Here is an 18,948-nt window from a genome sequence, read left to right on the forward strand (position 1 = left end):
TCTTGAGATGTCCGTAAATTTGTTTGGTCTCACGATCACACACTGCTCAACACATTTACCTCAAAAAGATTGGACCTATCTACTCACCATGTAGCTATGACAGAGAGGGACACAGGAATATTTCCTGATTAAAAATGTAGGGATGTGGTTAAAATCAGTCTCAGCCAATGCACTAAAACATACACTGTTTCGGTAGTAACATGAAAATGCGGGACACTTTTTTTTTACATAAAGTTTCATGATTTACAAAGAAAATATAAAATACATATTTAAAAAAAGAAATTAAAAAGATATATATTTTTTAAAAAACAAGAATGGAATAAAATGCAACAATTATTTAAATATAATTTTCATGAGTTGAAATTTATGGGTTGGGGTTTGGGACAGCCACCTCCCAATTAAAAGTACCCAATAAATGATGATTTTATATATATATATATATATATATATATATATATATATATATATATATATATATATATATATATATATATATATACATATATATATATAAAGCTTACTGATGGGTTTCAATAGATAATAGAAGGATCTTAGTAAACATCTAAGATTTGAATGCTTAAATGCTTTTTAAATGTGTTTTTTTTTATGGTTGTAGGACAGCAGTTTGCACCAATTCTATAGAATAACCCATATAGGTATGGTAAGATTAGTTGCAGAGCAGTTTTTGGTGATTATCTGGTCCTTTACATCACGTCTATAAAATTCATTTGCACAGTTTCCGCTTATATATCCCGCTTATACTGTATGTGTTCTTTTATAACTAGACTCCATACTCATCAGAATAGTACTAAACTGGGATTCTAAGGTACAAATGCTTACACATGATCGGTCAGTGTATCTTTAGATAGAGGAAAATTGAGATACAATATTTGACCTCAAGAACCACTGTTGTGCATTTTCAGGCTGCATTTGCATGGTTTGTAACTTGATGTATCTACACAGTTACTTAAACTCCATGGAGCAATCAGCTGTAGTAATTTCCTGGATACATACTGAGCTTGGTCTGTAACATATTGTGCTCCTAACTGCTGTCACTCTGATCATTGATATACTAAAGCAGAAAAACTGAATAAATCCATATTAAAAAGCTGTTTGAATGACCTAATGAGTTCAAATTCAAAACGTAGCTCTAGTCCACATTAATGAATCTCAATTTGCAAGCTAGCTACTCCAACTGATGCGTATAAGAAGGTCTACTAGACTAGATTCTGACCGGTAATCTCTAACACACGCAAACATATACTCCATTACCAATGTGTCATTGAGATGGTTTTATAGTCAGTATAGTCATATGGAGTGTGTCTGAAATTTTACACAGTACACTTTTGAGATCCCATGTCGATAGGATGTTGACACACTTTTGGACTGACCCCGGTACACTGCTTTACATACACAGGATCATAAACCGTATTCATTATGAAGATATCTGTGCGTGATGTTTGTGGGTGGTTATTGTCTGATCTTCAGTGCAGTCAGGTTTCTGCGCAGAGCCTGGAGTTCCTGAAAGATGATAGACGTTTCGTCTGTTGCTTCTTGCCTTTGACTCAATGCCTCAGCCAGCCTGTGTAGAGTTCTGCTCTGCTGGACTAGAGGAGAAATACATACACATCCAGACTGTAAAACAGGAATTACACCAATTGACACTTAACAGTAAAACTGAATGGATTGTGTAACATTGGATTGTTCGCAGTGGACGTCATATGACCAGCACAAGATTGAGATGATCCCCAGATGTGATCGAGAACTTGCAAATGCCTTGGTGGAAGAGTGGGGTAACATCTCACAGCAAGAACTGACAAATCTGGTGCAGTCCATGAGGATGAGATGCACTGGTGACCACACCAGATACTGACTGTTACTTTTAATATTGACACCCCCCCCCCCCCCCCCTTTGTTCAGGGACATGTTCCATTTCTGTTCGTCAGATGTCTGTTCAGTTTACGTCTCAGTTGTTGAATATGTTTATGTTAATACAATATTTACACATGTTAAGAAATTTGCTGGAAGTAAAAGCAGTTGAATGTGAGAGGACATTTCTTTTTTTGCTGAATATATATGTGTATATATGTGCATATATATATATATATATATATATATATATATATATATATATATATATATATATATATATATAGCACTGAGATGCTAGCAAGGTAAAGGGAAATAAAAATTACTTTTTAGATTTTTACTTTAAAGGTTAAAATTTTAAAATCTAAATCAGGCACACTGTTTGATTAAATTCAACAAATACAAATAACTCTTTTGGACAAAATCCTTAAAAGAATACAATAAGAATGAAAAATGACATGCTACAATGAACTACAATGTTATATGGGCAAATTGTGCATATGTGTGAACTTTTAGGGAGAAACTATGAATTTGATTTTGGGTTTTCCAAAATCCCATGAAACATGGGAAGCTGTCACAAGGTTGCGATGGACTTTATCAGGAAACAGTGCAAGCACATCACACACGACACTGTTTCAAAAATTATTAACAAATTCAAAAAGACTGGACGTGTTACAGACCAACCGAGACGTTAGACATCCACAAATATCCACTGACGAAGGCACAATCGACGTGGTGCTGGCAAACATAGTCGCCTATCTATGGAGACTTTTGGGACACCCTGTACTGTATATTTGAAGTTTGATTTAAATGGAACAAAAATAGCATATTTCCACTTTAGCAGGACCTCCATTCTTTGAAAATCTATACAGGTGCAACTCAAAAAATTTGAATATCATGAAAAAGTAAATTTTTTTCTGTAATTTAATTTAAAAAATGAACTTTCATATATTCTAGAATCATTACACATTCATTACACATATTATAAATTCATATATATATATATATATATATATATATATATATATATATATATATATATATATATATATATATGTATAAAATGAGATTCTCTCACCTAAGACGATAAAGATGAGAATGACTGTGAGGAGGATCAGCATTACAGCCACACATGTCAAAGAGTAGCGCCACTTAGAGGAAGTCCACATATCGCTGAGTTGACTCAAATGGGACCTTCTCATTCGATACCCTGTTTGACAGACGACTGGCCTGTCAATCATTTGAAGGTTCCCATTGATGGATGGAGGTTGTGGACGTGGAGGTCGGACACCTGACAGAGACATAAGTGCTTTTGTTGGTTAATAAAATAAAGAAGCAACACACCCAATGCCTAGTATTATTGTATGTCTGACCATGCAAGTTGAGGTCAGCTTTAGTTGTTTCTTAATCCCAGATTGACACCGACACATGCCACTACCTTTGCTGTGCTGTTCAGGGTGTGTGCGGTGCAGGTCACTGATGGAGTCCACAGAGTGCAGTTCAATCTCAGTCATGTCTTTATCACTGATAGGTACAAATGCTGAAGAAGGAGACGGAGGAGACCTGACCGACACTCCTGTTCAGAGAACAAATGTTTAAGTATGCACATGTACTGTAAACCACCTAACCACAGCCACCAAAAAAGAGAAGATATGTGTGGTGACCTGGAAAAAACCTTCAGATGTTGCTATGGCCAAAATTTATGAAAATTGTTGTTGATTTTACTTCATTTTCTACTAATTTTGCGATTTGCCAATTACCACTCACTAACTAGCTCTCCCCTATCACATGACTGCAACTAACCACATGCTTCCTCCAAGACATGTGACGCCAGCCACCATCGTTTTTTTAACTGTTGCTCATGCTATATTACAGAGAAACTGAGCACATTCAGTGGAAAGTGCTAACTGCATGGTTCTGCATACACAAGCTACAGACGTCCACAATTGGCTAGTGTAACTTTAAACAGGAAATTGAGTCTGCCATTTCGCCCACCCAGAGAACATGGCAAATTTGCACTCGTGGACTCAATGTATGGCTGTGTCATCTTGACAATCTTGTGTAAAATATAAATAGATATCACCAAAACAACATGTTTTCACTTCATTTATAACCTTACAAATGCTGTCTGCCTGCAGAGGAAGAGTCTGTTTAACAAACATGGCTGTAAAAACAATCAGTCTGCTTAAATATGATTAATTGCTAGCTTGCTATATATTTATGATTTAGATACTTAATTACACATAAAATGAAATGTAAATTAAACAAATAAATAGTAGTTGCTTTTAGACACACAGTGTGTTGGGGTCTTTCAGTGGAATTTGAATGGAATCTTTACATGCAGTGCTCTCCATTTTCACTGTTGAGGTAACCAGGTTTCAAAATGTTCAACTTTATTTCTGATTGAGGTACATGCAACAAAGGAACATATTTCAGTTCAGGAATGTCTGCAGTTTTCAGAACTATATATAGTAGAAAATGTCTATATGTCACTGTGGTAGGGGTTTTCCCAGACCACGACACACGTATTAAACATTAGAACATTTCCCCTTCATAACAGAGCCCTATGGAGACGTTGTCTTTGATATGAAAATATTGACAATAAAAAAAGGTTCCTCAAGGGTTCTTTGCTTCATAACTTGGAACCCTCAGACAGTGAAAACCTTTAAGGGTTTTCCCCAGAGGTACAAACCAGAAAACCTTTGAGATTCTAGATTTAACTTCTTCTTTCTAAGACTATAATACTGTAAAGTTATATGGCGTGCCCTGTGGGGGGAAAAAAAAAAGGAAATACAATTTAAATAAACGTCTTACGTCAGTATAATTCACCGATTATGTTACACAAAATCTAGACACAGGAACATATTGGATGAAAAACGATATATTTATTAAAGCTGGAAGTAACATCCGATTTGAATATTATTAATAATACACCTGCATACAAAGTGATATTTGCACTGTAACACCTTTGGAAATCAAAACCACAAAAGCTAAACATTCTGAGCATGCTATAATTTTTCAAAAAGATGTTAACATTTTAGCTCAGTTGTGAAATTGGACTATCACTCTTAATAAACTGAAATTTAATGTGATGCCATCATATTATCCACGTAACAAAACCGATAAAACCTCTTAACTTATAATTCCCGCAGAAGAACAGCTTTTCAATCCAGATCTTACCTTGGGAGTGCATCCTCATCAAACACTGTGAAGAAAGACCCAGACCTGTTTATAATCCCAAATCAAGAGCCTCATTAACACCAGTATAATGGAAACGTCACATTGCACTAAAATTCAGTTACAGTATAGCCTTATTAAAACTCAACCAGTGGTACATTTTTTTAATTCTCTACAACATAGAAACAGAATATGTTCATAGTGTACAGTATGAAACAGCTTGCCCTGTTTAATGTCTTCCCCTTATCACCAAAATGAGCAGGCAGTGTGGGGCAGTCCAGCATTCCCGCACCCAAAATAGCCACAGTAAAACAGGAGGGCGTGTGGTGTATATTAATAGATTCTGGGCTAAACGATGATACGGTGATAGTAAACAAAAATAAATGACACTAAATATGCAATAATCAAAAGACCATATGTGTTCTGTAATGTAAGTTTGAGTTTTAAACTTGGTCCTATGTTCAGGTGCATCTCAGAAAATAGAATATTGTGGAAAAGTTCATTTTGTCCCGTAATTTAATTCAAAAAGTGTAACTTTCATATACTCTAGATTCATTACACATAAAGTGAAATATTTCAAGACTTTTTTTTTTGGTTGTTTTAATCTTGATGATTGCAGCTTACAGCTCATAGAAATCAAAAATCCAGTATCTCAAAATATTAGAATAAAGAATTTATAATACAGAAATGTCGACCTTCTGCAAAAGTATGTTCATTCATGCACGCTGGTGCTTTCACTCTAAATGTGCGTAAATGTAAAGTCATGGAGTACTGACAAAAAATTAAAAACTGAATGAATTGTGTGCAATGACAATAAAAAAAAGCCTCATGTGTTCTGTGAATTTAAATGTTTGACCGTCACAATAATTAAAGATTAAGGCTCAAGTTATTATTTTCTTGTTTGGGACTGAACCTTTTTGGCACTGATGTTAAATATATTGTGTGTTTGAAAGCGTTTTAATCAACATTCAATGCCAAAGCATAATTTGCACATTGCATTAGTTGCTTTTTATACAAAAAAAAAATAAAAGCAACTTTTGTGAACTTCCTATAAGAATGTTCCAGGAACATTATTTATGGTTACATAAATAATACTACCTAAAAACAAGTCTTGGCAAATGTTCCATGTCAGTTGTCATATAACCACAAGAAGGGAACATTGTGTTACAGAGTTCTCAGAATGTTTCTGGAACAGTGCTGGGACAATATAATGTTCCCAGAACATAATGAAATGGTTCCAACATAATAGCCTAATAACAACCTTAATAGTAATAATAACCTTAGGGAAATGTTCAAGGTTAGCTGGGAAGAAATTATGCATTAAGACAAATCATCTTCCGTTGTAGTTTTTCAGTACTTTTTGTAGTTTTCAATACGTTTACAGTAGAAACAAAGATAAATTCTAGGTTTCTTTGTTTTCTTATCTATAGTTCACAATAAACCACCCACCACAACTACCCTCTAAAACTATACTTTTATGAGGCCTAATTTGTTGTTATCTCTCACTGTTTGTGTCTGAGCACAGGTTGTGTCTAAATACAGCATTTAGACCTTTGACTCATGACTGATTGACTACCATTTGGTAGCTAGCTGACATTCATCATTGAAATGAATGTAATGTAAATCTAAGTAGCTAATTTTTACCCATGATCCCCTGTGTCTGTATTATGACGCAAAGACGCAAATGTACATTAACATAAACCAAGCGAGAAAGTGGACAATTAGTGAACACAAGATAGTTATAATGGCAAAGTTGTACTGTTTGGACATATTAATGCAGTGTACCACCCACCTCGATGTAGACTCACAAATAGACCATCTGCGAGTGAGATTAGGTTACACATGATTAGTTAAACTGTTTGGAAGATGAGATAAAAAATAACATATCAGTGGACTTGATTCTAAATATGACATCCTCATTAAAAGTACACTCCTAGATGTGCTATTTGTTTATATTCACAAAACAAGGAGAGAGAGAGAGAGAGAGAGAGAGAGAGAGAGAGAGAGAGAAAGGAACACTCTCTCACACACATACATACACACGCACACACACACACGTTTGTTTTACTGTCCTGATCCATTAATTAGCATTTGCTGTGTAAGAATGTTTACTGTCCAGCCGATGTTGGTATAGAGCTGAGTGTCAAACACTTCATGCCAAATGTGATGATTTATCACATGTGTCCAGATGCCAGGCTTCAAAATAGTGTATTCCCTTTTTTGTGTTTTAGAGAACTTGTTTTTGTCTTGAACTGTTTCAGGCATGAATTCAATCCATTTCTGAAATGGAACTTTAAGATCAAAAGTCCAGCAATCTTTGGTCTGGGGGAAAGGGACCCTGGCTCAAAATCAGTGTCCTCACTACTGCCACTTGTTTCATGAGCACTTTGATAAATAAACCCTAAAGCAGTCCAGATGTTGTGTCTGTTCAATTTAACAAAAGTATATAGAGCCTTTGCAGTGATCTTGTTTACTAGCTGCTCACTAAGCTCTGTCCAGATGCTCTGATTAGGAGTATCTACGTTGCCATTTTGGACTATGGCCTCTTTTGATGAACAGAGGACTGTGAAATGGAATCCTGTCGACTGCTGGTTTCTTGGGCATCTGGCATAAGCAAAACATAATTACCCACTGAAATAATCCTGACTAAAACAATGTCATATACAGTATAAACCTGTTTTCATGTATTACTGTATTTGTCAGAATTCAAGGAAAATATAATATAGTAATAATAATATATAAGGATATTATATCTTATATTAGGACCAATATGGTAATGTTGACCACCAGATGCACAACATATTCAAAAAACTAACATGGGTATCATGTGCAGCTGTAATTAGCATTTCATAGCTACATTAGCCATACTAGTATTAGCAATGAGATTTATGTTCAATAAACATTGTCAATCTTAGCTCTCTTGAATGTTGTACCATTATGATTGAAGTTAACTAATAATATTGTAACTGACAGTGTTAAAACATTGTACTTACACTGACCAGAATTTTGATTTAGTAACTATATCGACTTTTCCCAAACTAACTTAACACTAATTTCCACAAGAGCATCGTGAACAGAAGTGTCACTTGCACCTAGTGGTGGCAGTGAAGTGTAGCAGATGATTCTCCTTGTGAATAAATGAAATGTTCAATCATCAGAGACCAGTGAATGGAGTAAAGATGACTTTGTAGGACCTCTAACTCGTTTTTTAGTTTTATTTGTCCTGAAATGGGACACATGTTTGGCGACACCGTAAGAGGGCGATAAATGAAGTCTTATGCGAGACTAGAGAAGGTTAAGGAATTGGGGAAAACTACACATCCCAGGATTCCTCTCATCGCACGCTCCCTGTTTTTGACGCTGAAGCAGCGAGAGCGGAGTCCACAGGAGCGCGCGCTGAAACATCGTCCAGGTTTGTCAGAGGTCTCGGAACTGCACTGTTGAGGGAAGCACAATGCTGGCTCGAGGGCTCGTGAGCGGCCGGGGTGGGGTCCGGGGCCGAGTTTCGGGGGGATTCCTTCAAACTGCAGTATTTGGTGGGAGAACGGGACAGCAGGAGAGACACGGGACAACCGAGGTAAGTTAGGGGGCGAGGTTAAGGGAATCCACAAAGTTTTCTGAAATTGTGCAAGACGGATAACTCGGTTATCTCGCGACTACAACGGTTACGTGGAAGCTGAGAAATATTTTGAGCAAGATCCAAGTTAAGAGGGAAAAAAAAACAGTCGTTACTTTCGAACCTTGATGACAGCAAGCGAGAAATTCCCTTGGCGAATGTTTTGTTGTTGTTGTTTGTTTATTTATTTATTTATTTATTTATTTATATATTTTTTGGCGATTGCACTATCCACATGAAAAGCCATTCGCTGTGGTTGCTGTGCACTGACCGTTCATGCGCGAGGAACGCGGCATCTGTGTCTCAGTCCGAGTCTGCGCGAGCTGCTGCACCGTGGAGCGCGCGAGAGCAGAAACAGGCTCGGGCAGCTTTCTGACAGAAGAGAGGGAATGATGACAAAACGTCTAATAAAATCTCTCTCTCTCTCTCCGTCTATCTCTCATCTCCCTCTCTCTCCTCTCTCTCTCTGTCTATCTCTCATCTCTCTCTCATCTCCCTCTCTCTCCTCTCTCTCATCTCCCTCTCTCATCTCTCTCTCTGTGTCTATCTCTCATCTCTCTCTCCGTCTATCTCTCCTCTCCCTCTCTTTATCTCTCCTCTCTCTCTCTATATCTCTCATCTCGCTCTCATCTCTCTCCCCTCTCTCTGTCTAGCTCTCATCTCTATCATCTCTCTCTCATATCTCTCACTGTCTATCTCTCGTCTGTAGCATCTCTCTCTCATATCTCTCACTGTCTATCTCTCGTCTGTAGCATCTCTCTCTCATATCTCTCACTGTCTATCTCTCGTCTGTAGCATCTCTCTCATATCTCTCACTGTCTAGCTCTCATCTCTATCATCTCTCTCTCAAACCTCTCACTGTCTATCTCTCATCTCTCTCATATCTCTGTCTATTTCATCGCTCTCTCATTTTACTTCCACTGACATATTTATGATGTCAGTCTGTGATTGACACAATTGCATTTTAGTAATGTGTGTGTGCACATATTTTAATATCTTTTAAAAAATATATATTTTTTATTAATCAGCTGCATTAATAAATTAATCATCATGGACTACACTAGTTGTATGGAGCAATGGACACAGAACATAGTGTGAGGAGATAACAGATATTGGGTCTCAAAATAACATTTTTCAAGTAATTGTGAATGAATTGTATGTTAAAATGTCTGATTAAGGTTATGAAGGTTGGTCTTTGGGTAAAATTTGTTAACATTGTGCTAAATGCCCACTTTTCAAATTGAAACAGAAACTATTTTTTAATATTCTTATTAAAAAAAAATCCAAGTTATTGCTACAGCTAAACTCAGTGATATTACAAAGTAAGTTGGGTTAGTTGGCTATTAAGAACAGCAGGAGGACATGGAGGTGTTTCCAAAAGTCACTGAAGATCAATGAAATGATGAAATAATGAATGTTAATGTCAAACTTGTAAATGTAATTTCCCTTAAAGCTACAATGACTATCTTTATGTTCACATCAATATTCCGATATTAATCAGAATTTATAAATATTGTAATTAATATTCAGTCATGTAAATGCCGCAATCCGATTACCCGATTAAGATTTAGACAATATTCTGATTCCCCACATTCTAATTCCCCCTGGAATATGCCTGTTTTAACCCTCTTACCCCTAAGTTCCCACAGTATTATGTCCCATAACCCTGTATTCCCCAGAGAAACAGCACGCCAACCCTGAGTTCCTGGGCCAAAATCAACATTTTAATTTGAACATTTTTAGGCCTTGAAACAACTTATAATAATGTATTTGTGTAATACTACTTTGAAAATGAAGCAGTTCAGTGTTTTTACTCCACTTGGAGCACAATTCTTAACTAGAGAAATTACGAAAAAATGCTCGCTAAAATCCTTCTACTCATTTAGAAGTACCATACGAGCATCAGCGTGGTCAATGCCTTTGAATAAATTCAAGTAAATAATAAATAAATAAATGCATTTTAGTGCCAAAAGTCAAGTTTCTGGTGATAATCAGACCAGCAGGTAGTGTTTTCACGAATGCACAGAGATGGTCAGGTTATGACTCCAAACCCCTGCAGTGTCAGTCGCACTGGTTGATGCTGAAGATGAAGACGGATCAGGGTCCGTTAATGTTAACTCCTCTATACTTTAAACAGCTTGCTAGAGTTAGTGATCTAGTTCACAACAACTGACTTGGCACTCGCAGCCATGAGATTAATCTGCACGGTGGACGCGGCACAGTACGGTCTACCTCACCAAATATTCTTCTGTGAATAGCTTGCAATAACCTTTTTCTATAAACTTTACATCATGTTCAAAACAGCATTTGAATTGATCAATCCTCTTATGTACAAGTCAGTGGATACAAGACCGATAGACAGTAAAGCATGATTCATCTGCGCAAAGGAAGTGCATGTGTCAGTCACTCACCCTCACTGTGTCTCACCCTGTACATGGGCTGATCAATCACTTTCAGGGCCCAAAGTTCAGTTTTCAGTTCTTAGAGTACAGATTTTGTGGTAACGTGTGTGTGTGTGGGGGGGGGAGGGGGGGAGGGGGAGGGATACCACTTAATGAATTACTTATTGCTCCATAAACATTAAGTGGAATACAGCCAGTGAAGTGGTTCAGGAAAAAAAGTTTATTTAATATTATCTCAGTTCAGTTCATTTGTCATTTTTGAACAATAATGCACAGAATTTGTATAAATTGCACAGCAAAAAATAACATACTAATATATATGTATACACTTCCATGCAACACATGTTCAGCATGTAAGATTTTGTCCTTCCTCTGTATTATGTAAATGTATATATTTTTTACAATTATACATCATGCTTATACAAGGAATGTGCTGGTAGAAAATGGCTGTCCTGTCTCTATCCCTGTCCCTGTCCGTACAGGCGGCTCTGAAGCGGACCCCTCTCTATGAATTCCATAGAGCTCATGGGGGTAAAATGGTGGCGTTTGCGGGATGGAGTATGCCTGTGCAATACACAGACAGCCACATCAACTCGCACCTCCACACACGCCAACACTGCTCCATCTTCGATGTCAGCCACATGCTACAGGTCTGTGAAATTGAGTCCACATTAACAAAGGGAAATTTTTATGTTTTGACCACATTTTCAGTCACTGTCCTAAAAGATGTGCAATGGCAATAGAACAATAGAAATTGGCATTCAGTGGTCACGTATTAGGGCATTTTCTGACCTGTACATCTGTGCTTTATTCCGAAACGGGGACTTAAATTGTTAGTGTTACATTTTCTTTGGCTCGGTTCGCTTTCACAAGGCAACATTCCAGAGCGTACCAAAATGTCTTTATGCAAGTCACATGTGAGTGCAAAATGTGTTTTTTCAAGTCAATGTCCTCTCGTTGTTCAGAGTGCGCCTGTTTAGCTTCCAGGGTGTTCAAGATGGATAGGATAGACAGCAGCTCCGTGAGCTCATTGTGATTTTTTTTTTTTTAATCTGAAGTTATAACCATTTATCAGTTTGAGTGGGAGTTGATGTTTAATTTGGACAACAATGCTGAAATTTCAGAGAAGAGCCGTTACACATCATTTAATTGGTATAACCTTTCAGGATTTCACAAATGTTTAACTCTCTATTGCATCGTGTTCCCCTAGAGTAACAATAATATTATTTAAATTTGATTGTAAGTAAAAAATAATTTAAAAAAATAATGTTTAAGGTCATGTAAATTATTTGTTATGGGTATTTGTGTGAAAGTTCCCATCATGCATTGCTGTACAGTTTGGTTCGTTGGGTCAGATTGCTTTATCACCACAAGTGAACCGCTCCAAAGTTAGTTTACAATCGGGCCAAGATCACCTCGTTTACGTGGACTGATTGTTTTGGTGTTGATCTGAGCATGATTGCCGTGTTCGTATATGTCTAAACAAACCGAATCAAGGGAGAAATCGCACCAGGTTCTGAAACAAACACTACAAACAAGCCATGTGTGAAAACGATGTCTATTAGATGTCTGACTCGTGACCTTTCCAGATTTTTTGTTTATTTCAATTCAAATTCAATAAACTTTATTGTCCATCTCCATGGGGGTAGAAAATTGTTTTTAGACAGAGGCTCAAACAAACAAGACAAACAACAAAAACAAAATAAAAAAACAACAACTCACAACTGTTGTAAGAGATCGGTTGCATTACATTTATCTTAATATCCTATTTAAAATTTCAGTAGCAGTAGGGATAAAAGTCTTCTTATATTTAGTCTGCTGGATGGAAGTACCTGAAACAAGTCATGATGGGGGTGGACAATGTCCAATGTAATAGCAGAAGCTTTCCTTTTAACTGCCACAGTGTAAAGATCAGAGAGTGGTATTTGTTGCTTTCCAAGAATTTGTTTTTCTTGTTTGTTTTGTTCTTGGCTGTTCTTCTTTCAGCCACACAAGTGTTAACCAATGTGCAAACTACAGACTCTGCAATGTGAGTCTGTAGTCTACAGACTCTCCAATGTGCAAACTACATACTCTGCATTTGCTTTCATCATAATTCTCCTTAGTGCATTCTGTAAGCTTGCTTGTGTCTTATTGCCTCTAGACCAAAGTCCATGGGAAAGATCGAGTAAAGTTCATGGAGTCCTTGATTGTTGGAGACATTGCAGAGCTAAAGGACAACCAGGTGAGTAAACAAGTGCACACTTGCACACCCTTTAATTTTGTTAATTACTGTAATTATTCCTTTATTTGAGGTCATGCTTGCATGTGTTCTCCAAAGCAGAACATTTACTTTCTTATGGTGTTATTATGGTGAAATGTGAAGAAATTGTAATCACTGTCAGAACCTAACATGACGCGTCAGTTCAGTTTATGTGAAAAAGAATAAACAGTGGATTTGCTCCAGGCACCTTAAAAGATTTTATAATGAGGCAAACACTAGTCTTTAATCTGTGTTTCTAGGGCACCCTGTCTCTCTTCACCAACGATAAAGGGGGCATCATAGATGACCTGATAGTGACTAAGACAGATCAGGGTTATCTGTATGTGGTGTCCAACGCTGGCTGTGCAGACAAAGACTCTGCTCATATGGAGGTAAGTTGCAGAGAGAGAAGAGTCGAGAGGGACATCACTGTGTAAAATCTCCACTAGGCATAAGATGATATTAACTGATATAATAAACTATAATAAAATGTATTATGTTGCCAAAAAAGCATATGTAATCCTATACTTGCAATTAAACATTTAACTTTTTCCAGTGAATTGATTGTTTTGGGGTGGCATGTAAAAAATAACAGCACTTTTTATTTCACTAACATGGATAAATTTAAAAATGTGTCTTTTATTATTTATTTTGTCTTACCATGCATAATGAAATGGTGTTTTTCGCCAGTGAACACACATCTGTTTGAATTTTCTCTTCATAGTGAAGACATCTGGAAGCACCTTTTTCTCATTGTTGTGTGAATAAGAGAAATCATACCCACAATTCCAAGATGGCAGAAACCATTGTAGTGCTGGTTTCTGTATTAGGTTTTTAATTTCATGTTTGACTGATTGGTACAGTATAGTAAGTGACACGGTGACATGCAAGATGTGTTTTATGTTCATTGTTCCAGTCCAAAGGAGGTAAAAATGATGTAAAGATTGCGAGTAAGATGTCCACATGCCGAGCATGTAGTGTTCTGCTGTTTCATGTTTCGTTGTGGGTGAGGAAACGTTTGAGAAACAGACTGAAGCTCTTAATTTGCTCAAAATGTTTTGGTAAAAAAAACAGTGTTTTCAAACATACTGATAATGATTGATTGTGCCAGTTGAGTGTACACTTACCGGACACTACTTTGTTTATCCGCCCTGTAAGTGTACAGTGTCTATAGCTCATTTTTTCCTGCTTATTTTGTATTAATTGTCCTCCAGCTCTCCATTCAACCTCAGGACCTTTTGCTGACAGGATGTCTCTTGATGTTTACTCCTTTATAGTGTTGTATTTTTAAAAAAAACAATTATTTAAAAAAACAGCAGAAATGCTGCTGTCCCTATATATCAGCACTAGAGCTGGAGGGCTCTTGGTTACCTTTGCTGGTTCTTTTACTTATTTCCTTTTTGCTGTTTTGTTTTTGTAGGCCAAACTGCAGGAGTTTAAAGCAGCAGGTCATGCTGTCGATATAGAGTATTTGGAAGAGAGTTTGATTGCTATTCAGGGTAAGACTGAGTGCTCATACAGTATACATGTGCATAGGTTTGTGCATGTGTATCCTACGTACAGCTGTGTACAGATAATCACATGAGCAAACATTCATGTGCATTTTTGATCATATTTCTCTGTTTGTGTTTGTAGGTCCGTCAACAGCACGAGTGCTGCAGGAGGGTGTGTGCGACAACCTCAGCAAGCTGACCTTTATGACCAGTGTTCTGACCCCAGTGTTCGGCATCCAGGGCTGTAGGGTCACTCGCTGTGGATACACTGGGGAGGATGGGGTTGAGGTGTGTTGTGCAAAAATAATAATAGAAACTGCAGTAATGATAAGAAACCATCCTGAATCTTGTAGGATTTTATAAACCCATTTGAAAAGTGCATATGGCCATTACGTATGTCACGTCTTTTAATAAGTAAACTTAGTGTTCCTCTGTTTCTGAATAGGACATTGTGTATGCAGCCATATTAGTTGAAAAGTAATGTATATTTGTATGTACCGTATTTATTTTCTTATGTACGCATTTTATGTTAAAAGTGTGTCTCTTTCAGATATCAGTCCCATGTGGGAGTGTGGTAGAGTTGACAGAGAAACTACTGGTCAATAGTGAGGTGAAACTGGCTGGCCTTGGTGCAAGAGACAGCCTGAGACTGGAAGCAGGACTCTGTCTCTACGGCAACGACATTGATGAGACTACGACACCTGTGGAAGCCAGTCTTGTATGGACTATAGGTGTGTCTTCATACTGCATACTGTATTTCTGAATGCAGTGAGTGACTGTGTGAGTGTGTGAAGCTTTCATGTTGTATGTGGAACATTAATAAACGTAACCAAGCTAGTCAGGGTCAGGTTGGGTTTGCATAAGCACTGAGGGGTTTTTCCAACACACATATGAGAGAAAGGATATATGTATGTGCCTAGGAAATATTTCTTCCTTGAGCATGAAAAATATAATAAAGAATTTATTGTTTAACAGAGATAATTTCTTTAATCGTTTAAAGTGACATGTTATGGGGGACCTATCATTCTGCTGCATATGGTTATAGGTAAGCGCCGTCGCCAGGTGAGGGATTTCCCTGGAGCTGATGTCATCGTTCCACAGATCAAAGCAAAGACTCAGAGGAAAAGAGTGGGACTTATGTCCAGCGGTCCACCAGTGCGACAACACACCCCCATCCTCAGCCCCAATGGCAAAGTTATAGGTAATGCGAATGCACAGACACCCAATAATTCTGGTAGTCATTTATTTCAATACAGTTCTGGAACTATAACATCTATATAACATCTACTATTTTGGTTATTGTAGTTGCTGTTCATAGGCTTTTAGCTACAGGAAAAAGACAAAATTTGTCACCTGACAGAAAACATAGCTGCTGTTAAACATGTCCTTTGATACATTCCTGCATTAACTATTATGAATATTTTACCACTAAGCTTTAAAAACTTTAATGAATACAACCATGATATTTAAGAATGCATTACGTCAGAAACATGTTCACTTAAGACACATTCACTTAGTCAAGCCAAAGTTCGAGGAGTTATTCATTCTCTTCAATGACTTATCTTTATATTTTTTCAATAATATGTCTGTCATTTTTCCTTTTTTTTTATTTTATTTTTTTTAGGTGAGGTCACCAGTGGATGCCCGTCCCCGTGCCTAAAGCAAAATGTTGCCATGGGTTATGTGGAGACAAGCTTCAGTAAATCAGGAACGCCTGTTCAGGTAGAAGTGAGGAAGAAGATGGTACCGGCAGTGATCAGCAAGATGCCATTTGTCCCTACAAGTTATTATACTGGACAGTAAAGTAACCTTGGACTGATCAAATCCTTTATTTTTTCAAATAAATGATTTTGAAAGTAGAGATCTGTCAGGGAAACATTTCTGAGAGTTTATAGCACTTAGTTTGACTGCCGCTAGATTACAGAGTGAAATTAATTTACTAATAGAGAGTGAGATTCGGCGAATGTGTTGGACAGATGTCTTTTCTATATTTTTATTCTAAATTCAAATACAATATTGCCATATTGTGTCAATGTGTGGAAGGCTTGGAGTCGGGAGTATGTCACATTTATATTCCAGTGCATTGTGTTTTCATACTATAATCAATGGTTATAAAGAGATCAATCTCTAGCTTATTTATATTTACTATTTGCTGGATAATACTGACCAACGTGTAAACTGCTAAAGTTACTAGCAAGAATATGAATACATATAGTCTCCTGTAGCTACAGTTGCAATCAAAATTATTCTACCCCCATTGCAAATTATTCTTCCCCTTCATGGCAAACTTCTTTAGTACTTAGTAGAGCAGCCTTTTGCGTTATGACCTGCTGCAAATGAGATGCATAGCTTCTGACAGCGTTCCTGAGGAATCTTAGCCTCATTGGCCTCCAGTTCAGTAATATTCTTGGGTTTGTGTGCTGCAACCACCTTCTTCAAATCCCACCAGAGATTTTTGATGGGGTTCAAGTCAGGTGACCGTGATGGCCCTGTAGAATCTTCCAGGAATTCTTCTACAACCAAGCCTTGGTGGAATTTGAGGTATACTTGGGATCATTGTCCTGTTGGAAGATCCAATGACGCTCAAGCTTCAGCTTCCTCACAGATGGCATGACGTTTTCTCCTAGGATTTCCTGATACTTCAGTGAATCCATCTTGCCTTCCACACGCTGCAGGTTTCCAGTGCCAGACGATGCAAAGCAGCCCCAGAGCATCACAGAGCCACCACGTTTGACTGTTCTTTCTTCATTCTTCTTCCTCCAGACATACTTCTGATCCATTGTGCAGAAAAGTTCTAATTTTTTCATCGCTTCACAGAACAGAATCCTAAAACTTCTGTGGCTTATTTATATGATTTTCAACTGACTTTTCTTGTGCTTTTGGGTCAGTAGTGGTGTACATCTTGGAGTTCTGGCATGAAAACCTTCTGCATTTAGTACGTGCCATACTGTGCTCATATAAAAGTCTCGCTGCAGGTCTTTTCAGAAATCTTGCCTTCTCAGAAATCTGGTTGCAACTGTTGATAGATTCCTTTTTCTGCCCTGTTCAGGTATTTCATGCATTTTCTACCTCTAGCCAGTTCAGGTATTTCATGTGTTCCAGCTCAAGCACATCTGGTGCAACTAATGAAGCCCTTGATTAGTTGCATCAGGTGTGCTTGAGACAACACCTGTTTTGCATATTTGTGCTGTTGTGAGGGATTCTATTCAGGGGATTGACTGGAGAAATCATTATAAGTTGCGTTTTCAGTTGAATTTGCAGAGACCACTTGGTTGTATTGAACTATTTACATTGCTTTTGTTTGATTTGTTCATTGCAAACAGCTGATAGTCTGGAAATATTGACAATAAATCTGATTTGCAATGGGGGTTGAATAATTTTGATTGCAACTGTATGTGCCTTTATTTGTGTAATTTGCCTGCACGAAGTGGTGGTCATTAGTATTGATTATAGATTTAACCCTAGTCTCCTGCCAAGTCTCTCCTGGTACAGGCAAGTTTGTACTTCACAGTAGTTTTGGTTTGCATTGTGCTAATTTCTGTATGTTTGAACTTTTCCCATTTTATTTGAATCCTTTATTATTCTAAACTGTGAAACCAAACAAGGGGGCCAAAATTACAGTTAAATATTGGTACTTTTTTTATTATTATTATTTTTTTTTTTATATACATTTTTAAATGTATAATACTTCTTAGAGTACATACAATTTTAAATCTAAAAATATCTTAGAATATATCTTAAATCTAAAATATATTTAAGAGCAAGAAAAAATATTTTGTATTAAACATTAATAAACTGACATAGTGATGCAGTGTTTATATAGTGCTTACTTTAAATAAAATGATCCTGATCTGATTAGAACCTGCAATTTTTCTACATAATTTAAATCATCTGTAATCTCAACATCATCAATTTTCAGATGATGGACACAGACTAGTACAATGAACTGAAGGTTCTGACTTGTATCAGTGTTGAAATACTCCATTGCTAATGTGAAAAATGACACTGATTCATTCGCTGGATTCAAATATACATAATTGTGGTTGTGGCATTTGAATTTTGGAAGAGTGAGCAGACAAGCAGGATTCTGATGGTTTGCCATGTTAAAACAGGCAAATGGGTAAAAAAGAAAAAAAAAAGAGACTGATT

General features: G+C 37.0%; 2 protein-coding genes across 3 annotated transcripts; one reads left to right on the top strand and one right to left on the bottom strand.

Annotated features, from left to right (window-relative positions):
* Window positions 1-489: 489 nt before the first annotated feature.
* On the bottom strand, window positions 490-6,905 carry si:dkey-20d21.12 (uncharacterized protein LOC556245 homolog). Of its 2 annotated transcripts, none has more exons than XM_047155692.2 (5): window positions 6,839-6,905; window positions 5,050-5,094; window positions 3,308-3,445; window positions 2,948-3,160; window positions 490-1,607 (listed from the first exon to the last, which is right to left on the bottom strand). In XM_047155692.2, exons 1-5 carry the CDS (start codon window positions 6,888-6,890, stop codon window positions 1,471-1,473), a joined length of 585 nt encoding a protein of 194 aa, XP_047011648.2. In that variant the 5' UTR covers window positions 6,891-6,905; the 3' UTR covers window positions 490-1,470. The 2 variants fall into 2 exon arrangements, with proteins under 2 accessions (XP_047011648.2, XP_047011647.1); XM_047155691.2 differs by lacking the exon at window positions 6,839-6,905 and adding an exon at window positions 5,271-5,334.
* A 1,500-nt stretch (window positions 6,906-8,405) lies between these two features.
* On the top strand, window positions 8,406-18,654 carry amt (aminomethyltransferase). The gene is made up of 9 exons (XM_017468756.3): window positions 8,406-8,623; window positions 11,547-11,714; window positions 13,208-13,288; window positions 13,567-13,698; window positions 14,727-14,805; window positions 14,942-15,087; window positions 15,350-15,530; window positions 15,845-16,000; window positions 16,424-18,654. The coding sequence occupies exons 1-9, from the start codon at window positions 8,501-8,503 to the stop codon at window positions 16,600-16,602; spliced, it is 1,245 nt and encodes a 414-aa protein (XP_017324245.1). The 5' UTR covers window positions 8,406-8,500; the 3' UTR covers window positions 16,603-18,654.
* Window positions 18,655-18,948: the final 294 nt, after the last annotated feature.

Source organism: Ictalurus punctatus, chromosome 5, assembly GCF_001660625.3.
Source record: "Ictalurus punctatus breed USDA103 chromosome 5, Coco_2.0, whole genome shotgun sequence".
NCBI lineage: Eukaryota > Metazoa > Chordata > Actinopteri > Siluriformes > Ictaluridae > Ictalurus > Ictalurus punctatus.